Source organism: Pteropus alecto, unplaced genomic scaffold (assembly GCF_000325575.1).
Source record: "Pteropus alecto unplaced genomic scaffold, ASM32557v1 scaffold87, whole genome shotgun sequence".
Taxonomy (NCBI): domain Eukaryota; kingdom Metazoa; phylum Chordata; class Mammalia; order Chiroptera; family Pteropodidae; genus Pteropus; species Pteropus alecto.
This window is the reverse complement of record NW_006443225.1, coordinates 14950298-14959094: the sequence shown is the minus strand read 5'-3', so window position 1 is coordinate 14959094 and position 8797 is coordinate 14950298. Positions and strand designations below refer to the sequence as shown.

At 45.6% G+C, this 8797-nt stretch overlaps 1 protein-coding gene across 3 annotated transcripts in view; it reads left to right on the top strand.

Annotated features, from left to right (window-relative positions):
* The window catches only part of STAU2 (staufen double-stranded RNA binding protein 2), a 220864-nt gene extending 215350 nt beyond the window's left edge, over positions 1 to 5514 (top strand). For all 3 annotated transcript variants that reach the window (XM_015598691.2, XM_006924031.3, XM_015598692.2), the window contains exons 12-13: positions 3136 to 3224; positions 4351 to 5514. In XM_015598691.2, the coding sequence (XP_015454177.1) occupies positions 3136 to 3224; positions 4351 to 4444 (183 nt within the window). In that variant the 3' untranslated portion in view covers positions 4445 to 5514. The remainder of the gene's footprint in view (positions 1 to 3135; positions 3225 to 4350) is intronic.
* The last annotated feature ends 3283 nt before the right edge of the window (positions 5515 to 8797 follow it).

Genomic DNA, 8797 nt, shown 5'->3' with positions numbered 1-8797 from the left:
GGTGCGACCTCTCAGGGGCGGACGGGAAAACTCACGTTCAGGCCTTTAAAAGTGTGCACGTTCTCTGGCCCAGAAGTTCAGTTTCTAGGAGTTTCTCACAAGGAAATTACCGAGATGGTACACGAAGATTCAACCGTTAGGAAGCTCGGCGCTGTGTTAATAACAGCTTAAAAACCGGGAGTGGCCTGAATGAAGGTCTAACAGAGGGACTGGCTGAACATAGGACACATATGGTCCATGGGACACGGAGCAGTCTTGGAAATGATGCTACTGAAATGTTTCCGTTGCTATGGAGAACTGCTTATGTAACATGAAAAGAGCAGGTTGTATGACAAGGTAAGGTGTGATCCAGGTTCAAGGGTGTCCGGATGGGTCGGGCATAGAAAAGGATGAGGAAAGGCAGATCGCGTTGCGGATGGCAGGTGGGACTGTGAATATTTTCGCTTTTTTTTTTTTGCCTGTCTACATATTATGATTTCTCTGCAATGGAAAACTGTTTTTACAATAAAAAGTAACAAAAGGAAACGTCAGAGAGAGGAGGAAGAGGCGCCGATATCCTGAAAGAGGAATTACGATGAACCAGCCTTCGCTTGTTAGAGCCGCCGTAGCTCAGAGTGGCTTAATCAGCAGAAAGGCATTGTCTCCATCCTGGAGGCTGGAAGTCCAAGGTCAAGGTGTCAGCAGGGTTGGTTCCTTCGGAGGGTCATGAGGGAGGAACCAGTTCCGTGCCTCTCGGAGCTTCTGGTTATCCGCTGGCGATCTTTGGCGTTCCTGGCTTCCGCGCATCGCTCCGATCCCTGCCTTCCCCGTCGCACAGAGTGCTCCCTGTGTTGTGTTCCCGCGTCCACATCTCCCTGTTTTATAGGGACGTTGGTCATATTGGATCGGGGCCTGCCCTACCCTCATATGACTTCGCCTTCATTAGTTACATCCGCAATGGTTTTATTTCTAAATGAGGCCACATTCTGAGGCGCCCGGGGTTGGTACTTCAACATATGAATTTGGGGGAGGACACAGTTCAACCCATAACAGTACCCCAATGAATAGCCATGCCGCTCCAACCCGATAGAGGTTAGTACCAGGCTGCCACCACCACCTGTCCCAGCCGCTGTGTGGTATGAGCAGGGACCCAGGTGGGCAGTCGTGGGGTGGGGCACAGACACCCCTGAGGACCCCAGGTTCACAGAGATAATGGTGAAAACAGAGAGCGTGAGCAGGGCCCGCCCCGCCCAGCACGCCCCGGCCAGGGCCGCAGACCCGAGAGGGTATTCGGATTAGCACCTCTGAGCCAGGGAGACCAGCGTAGAGCGCCGAGAGGAAGAATAGTCTAAAGAAAAAGAAAAGAACATATTGTTCCTTTTGGTTGAATGTAGGAGTTGTGATTAAAAAATGGAAAGAAAGGCCAAGAGAGAAAGGAGAAAAAAATATTACGATCGCACAAAAATCTGCACACAGATATTTATACCGGCTTCATTCATAACCCCCCAAACACTTGGAAGCAACTGAGATGCCCCTCAATGGGTGAATGGATAAAGAAGCTGTCGTATATCCACACCGTGGAACATGATTCAGCGATTAAAAGGGGATTAGGTATCGAGCCATGAAAACACATGGAAGAATCTTAAACGCACATTATTAAGTGGAAGAGGTCAATGTGAAAAAGGTACTACTGTGTGATTCCAGCTATATGACATTCTGGAGACGGCAACTATGGAGACTTAACACGGGAGTAGTTGCCGGGCATTTGGGGGGATGAGGGGAGATGAACAGGTGGAGCACAGGAAATCGTAAGGGAGTGAAACTATTCTATATGCCGCTGGAATGGCTGACACATGACATTACGCATTTGTCAAAACCCGTAGAATATACAACACAAAGAGCGAACCCTAATGTGAATTATGAACTTCAGCGAACGATAATATATCAATGTTGGCTCCTCAATTGTAACAACCATATCCTGCTAATGCAGGTTGCTAGTAATAGGGACACTTGTGTCAGGATGAGGGCAGGAGGTGTGTGGGACTCTGTACTGCCTGCTCTGTTTTTCTGTAAACCTAAAAACCACTTTCAAAAAATAAAGTCTATTAACTTCGAAACCGCAAAATATATTACGAATAAAGAAATGTAAACGGGATCGTGCACTTAGTCGGCCACCCAAAAGAGGCCCTGGGCAGATAAAAAGCCTGGGCAATGGCAAGAGCTGGCTCTTTTTCAAAGGCAGTTGAGAAGTTACAGATGACCGGAAGTGTGACCCAGCGGGATCTCCATGAGTCAAACAACCCTGGGGCTCACACCTATCTCAGACTCCACAAAGCCCTTCTAATGGAGCTTAAAAGTGCAGGGGTGCGGGGGCGGGGAAGAAGAACCAAATTCTTACTCAGAGAAATAACCGTTTGGAACACGCACACACGAATGTCAACAAGTCACGTAGATCTTATCAGCACCGCATTTTTGGTGCCTCCCAGCTATCCAGCGAGGCTCTAACAGCCTGTCAACACCCTTCAGCGTCCCACACATTATGGGCCTAGCAACACCTTGGGAGGCTCTGCCGTGGCCAGGCCTGTCACCCCAGGGCCCTTGCGAGTGTGAATTCTCTCTCTCCTCACAGGTACCATCCCCTCAGTATGCACGAGTGTCTTCTGTCTGTTTCTCTGCTCACTCGCTGTGACTTGGTTGGGGCTTCCTGTCTATAAAATTGAACAATACCTTCATGCTAATTTTGGAAAGAGTTACCCAAGTTGGGAAAGTCCGATGTTCTCACATCTGAAGGAAGAGAATGCGTAGTTTCAGTAATGTGAGAAGTCATACAAAGTCATCATCGAAGTTCGTTACATTTACACGTTTGCAGATAAAATATTGTGGTTTCACAAAATTGTGGATAAGGGATGAGGCGTTCCTCTCTCCACCTCCCCCATCGCACACACCAAAAATAAAACTCACAGGATATACACGGCTCCATGGAAATCCAGCCTTTTAAACGTAATTTTCCCGAGTGATGCAAAAGACCATTTATTTAGACCGGGGAAAATGTTAGTCCTCACCCTATCGCTCAGCTTTCTTTCACGATTACCTGTTTATTCCATTAAAGTCAGTGAATGGATCTCTTTGTTAGTCTGTGTTTGTTTTCATTTTTAGGCAGCTCTAAGTGCCTTGAAACAATTTTCTGAGCAAGGACTGGATCCAATGGAAGGGACGATGAATATCGAAAAAGGTTCTCTTGAAAAGTGAGTAAATCTTCCGTTGCATTCTTACGTTTATAGTTTTGTCACTGTATAAAAAATAAGATGTAGATAATAATAAGGTGGAAAAAACTCGAGACAATAATATCTATGTCTTACAAAATTATTCCCAGTACGATGAAATGAAAACAAACGAGAAGCAGTATATATGGTCATATTCGTTTCCCACACCGTGCCTGTGAAAGTTTTAATCTACTGATTGGCCATCATTTCCGCATTTTACTGCCTTTGTTGGAAATAGTTATGTGAGTTTTGTTGACTGTAGATACTTGCAAAACTAACAAAAAATTGTTGTGCACGTCTTACTGCTGAGCATTTTCTGGCTACACCAAACGTTTTCTGAGCTGAAAATGTTCACTCACGATTCCTGCTAAGTTGTGAGCACAGCAGAGAGGAAAGAAAAAGAAGGTGAGAGCCGGCTCTCTCTCCCCTTGGCTGCATTTGTTTTTTATTCACATGGTTTTATGAAACACGAGCAAACGTTGCCCCAAAAATGCGGCTCCCAAGGTCTGTAAAGGCAAAAATGCAGCTCTCATAAGTCTTTCCGAGATCTAGCTCATAGCTTTTTTAACGACATTGAACATGAGATCTTATCTGAGACTGAATTTGAGGTCTCTCCAGAGACTCAATTTATACCAAAGAAATTGAAAGCAATTGTATTTATGTGGCGGAATCCAAACTCCTTCGGAGCAGTAATAATAGCAGGTGAGGTTTCAGGACACACGCAGGTGATAGCATTTTTAGGATGAAAAAAACAGGTAACCCAGGACGTGAAAAGCAGATATGCTGATCCTACAGTCGAAGGTGCATACCCCCAACCCAACACTTGGTCATTAATATTTAAAAGGTGAGAGCGTGAGAAGAAAACATTTGGTAAACAGACATGGAATTTTAAGTTGTCTATAGATTGGCAACCATTTATACGCTAATTTAATCAAAAACATTTCCACATGATCTCATCAGTAGACTATCTGAACATAAATATTGTTGTTTCGCTTTAAAATGTCATTTTGGTGGTGACCTTTGAATCCTGTGTGCCATCTGCTAATAAACATGTCTGAAGACGTGCAACCCTGGACCTTCAGCTCTTGTTAATGTATTAATCTTCCAGACAAGGCCAGCATCTGGGAGAGAAAGCGGACAATAAGCAGACACACCCGGCCTCCATCACTCAGGACGGCAAGAAATCAAAGTCCGTCATCTAGCAGCTCCCAGAACCACGGCTGCCACTGCATCCTTATAAACCTGTCAGCACGCACGAGGGTGTCTGTGTTCAAGGAAATGAATGACTAATACCATTATTTGAGTCTTATGTGAAGACAACACCATTCTAACACAAGAGATAATATACGTAGTACTGTTAACTGGGGAAAAAAATCAAACTTTGTGCATTTCCCGTGGAACTTGAGATCAGATCATAACTCATTTGCCCAGGGGCAGCAGAAATCTGATCCTGCTACTGGAGCTTAAAATAACAGTTAATGAAAAGTGTTAGAAGCAGAGGTAAAATTTTCAAATGATGAATAGAGAAATTGGGTTTGGTTCTGTCGTTCCTACTGTTTTGTCGTGGCGCTTGTGTTCAGTTATATTCTCCTCTCTCCCCGCTCTCTCTCTCTCTCTCTCTCTCTCTCTCTCTCTCTCTCTCTCTCTCTCTCTCTCGTTTTCAATAATGCTTGACGATTCAAAAATTAACCAATGACGTGCTGTGGAATGTGACGGTTGTTGTCTTCATATAGAGTCACACGGTTTCTCTTTTTATGCCGATATTTGTAATCTTCATCCTATATCGATATGAGTAACTTTAAGGCGCACTACTCAAAGATGTATGCAAACAAACATGGTTTAAATCAGGTCAGATGTTTAATCAAAAACATGAAATAATATTAGGAACAACTAGTTTCAATATACTCCAGGAATTTAAAAAATAAAAGTCACTCGTGGGTTTTGAGCTCCATCATACTCTCAGCCACCAAGGAGGCGTCTTGCCTCTGCAAACCATTTCCCTGGATTCCACGTTCTGTTGTGGAAATTGCACCCACCCCCATTCGTGTCTTGTAGCCACTCACTGTTTGCATCGAGAGTGTTTTTAATAACTGCCTCTGGACTTGGGACAGTGGCTAGGATCAAAATAAGGAATGTCCACGCCGGGGAAGGGGGAGCCTGTTGGGGGAGCTGTCAAAGTCTCGCCAGCCTGTAGCCCGTCACGCTCCGGGTCAGCATGCCGGAATCCAGCGTGTAGCAAACGCAGTAAAAATTTGGTCAGTTTCTGTGTGAAGTGTTGTTATTGTTGTTCTTTTCATTCCCTCGCTGTCATCTCTCAAGAGTCACTTCGGTGAAACCCATCCCAAAGGCCACCACCCGGCCTAGTCATCCTGTGCGGCAGTGGCATTAGAGGATATTCCTGCCACCGGCCGTATCTGCGAAACTGCGGAGCTGCCTCCTGGGTGGTTCCTGACCAGCCCGGCGTCATTGTTCAGGCTTTTTCTCCTTATTGATGTGCGAACGTTATGCAATGAGAAAACACTGTGTGCTCTAACCGCTCGCCCAGGACGACAATAGGAATATACTTATGTAAGATTTCACAAGCAAAACCACCACGCATCGTGATCTGGCTGACTCACGCGCGACAGAAGAATACACAAACAGCAGCATAAGGAAATGACTCCGGGCTGTTTGTAGTGATCCCCACGTGGGGAAGTCTGCCAGTAAGGGGGGTGGGGGTGGGGCTGGTGCCCTTGTTACATAAAGCAGGTCCTGGTGGAAATACCAGCACGTTTGTAAAGCTGGGCTACACAGAGTCAGCCAGGTTGAACGGTACGTCCTGCTGCCGAGCGCCAGGGAGCAGAGGGCCCTAACTCATCCCCTCAGGAGGGAACGGGCCCCCCTCCCCAGGCCTTCACCGCACCGGAGGCAGGATCCACGGTCCAGATAGCACTGACGTGGCCATCGGGGCTGTGGGAGAATGAGGAGCACGGGGCACGAGCAAAACTACTCAGTTCTCACGAGCCGAGTAGCCAAAGTCTTTAACTCCTGAGCTGTGTGGCACAAGCCACCCTCAGAGCTGATGGATCTCTGAGCCCGCCAGAGCCGTGGTGGTGGAGATGTAAACTGGCAAAGGATTTCGAGTGTAGGGGAGGGGTATTTATTCCAAATGATGTCCCATCTACCTGCTCGAAGGGCCCAGCAAGGCCTTCAGGTAGTTCCCAGAACAGCAGCTCTTGCTGGGAACTCTTGGTTTCCTTTGGGTTGAATTAGCAATGCAAATGTCCCTCAGTCCCGGTCCCTCACAGGGCCATGCTGTAAGGATGTGTTGCAAAAGCAATGTTATATATCATCAGGCGGGAAACCCATTAAGTGGATTTATTGAAAGAATGTTTCTTCAGCACGAGGAGATCTTTTTGATGAAAAATGGAACTCATTATTCTTTAAAGGACACAGATTGACTTATCTCCTTTATCAATTACAGTGTCTGCTTTCAGCTTTCCTCAGTCAGCACAGGGCTTTGCAGTCGATTCCCAGTGCTGAGGCCAATGTGTTTTATGAAAAAGGTTTGTTTTTGTGTTTTAATTGGAAATGTAATATTGCACTCTGGAGCTCTGACCACTGCTCTCCAGGACGGCTTGCCAAAGATCGATGGCGAGACAGCACCGATCAGGCGGTGACAAGGACATCCCTCCCCTTTCCTGGGGCGACCTCTCTGAGTTGTCCTTGTTCTTCGAGCAAGCCTTCTCAACAGTGTTGTTTTTGTCATTGTTTTTGTTTTTGTTTTGACAGCTTCAACCAATTTCCTGCAGCATAACATAAAACTATTTTAATGAAAAACTTACACTATTATACAGAGGTTTTTAGGACTCCTAGTGACCTTGGAAATGTGATCCAGACCAATCGATCGGTGTTTAAATTCTACCACAGGTGAGTTATCACTGTACCTGCCCAGAGTGTGTTCTGTACCTTTTAATTTCCAACAGCCACCTCTTATCACATGGCCAAGAACAGTAGAAAACCTAAAGATTTTGCTCACAGAGCTAAGAAGTCATTAATGGCAAAATCGGACACGACTTTGTCTTTGGTTTTCCCCTAACCGACCCCTTAATAGTGGTACCTGATGATATCGGTACCTGACACATGTATATGGGACATCGAATAAATGGACAAATGAACGACCTATCAAAGGAGTAGATAAACCTGTTAAAAGAACTAAAATTGAAATCTCATGGCTTATGTGACACAGAGATAGGCATTCACGATAATATGTGACATTAATGTTGACGAGATTGTTGTACATTTCACCCCCGGGGAGACGGTGGCTTTTCTTAATTAAAAACAGGGCCCCGAAAACACTCACTTCAGAGGACTCTGGGCCCACTGCCTTGCCCCCTGTCTTCCCCTTTCTTCATTTACACCCCTTCCCTAGGCCAGCTGATTTTATTCCAGTCCCCACCCCCAGATACCTCCTACATTTCCACAATCGCAGATGCTCATCTTCCTGAGGAGGGATACTATCTGGCTCAAAGTGAAGACTGCCCTAGACTGGGTCCACCCCGACTGCCTCGTTCTGGCAGACAGCGCCCCAGGTCCATTTCACCTTTCCGAGACTCAGTTAAAACTTACCTCGCTGGGGAAGCTTTCCTCTTACATTCTGACCTCTTAAGCAGAAGCTCCTGTGACTGAATCCCCAGCACGTTCTGATGTATGCTGGGAATACAGAAAATAAATAAACAAAGGAAACCACTTCGCCCTCAAGAACCCACGTTCTAGGTCGAGGGAAAGACAGACAAAGAAATGGTGCGGCGTTTTGTGGAGCATTCTGTGTTCGGAACCAGAGCGTTGTATCTCGTTGTTCATCTGCTTAGGTACCGTGCTGTATTCTGGTGACGCTGTCAAAAAGCCACCATCTGCTTTCACTCTAGTAGAATATATTATCTCACCTCCACACACCCCAAATGTCTACTGACTGCCTCCCACTCCTAGCCCCAATATACACGTACAAGTAAAGCTTTTTAAGCTCACCTGCACTCAGGAGGCTGATCAACTGAATTTATTCCTCATTGTATCTCCTGGCCTGGTGATAGTGCCTGCTTTAAGATGGTAAGTACTCAATAAATGTTTGCTGAATCGATGAATGACCCAAAAACCCATGCCATGAAGGATTTTCCAGTCTGTCCTGGATGCATGGACAGAGAAGTCTGGCCTATTGAATAGAGCCACCTGTCTGGGAATAAACTTCCGGTTCTACTTCTGTTAATCATGTAGCCCTGTTGAAGTCATTTAACATCTTCAAGTTTCAGCTTTTCATCCAAAAAAAAAAAAATAGAAATAAGAATATGCCAGAGTATGTGGTCTATTTTTTAAAGTACACAAGTCGTTAAAGTAAATACAGTATTTCAATCGGAGTTGGTAGGTGTTAAAGAAAAAGCTATGGTCTGGGATTCAAGAGTCTAGAGGCCTGGTTCAGACACAGATATGACCTTGACAAAGGGTTTAGCCTTCCTGGGCCTCAGTTTCCACATCTATAAAGTGATGGTCCCCAAGAGCATTGTAGCTCTAAACTTACAATA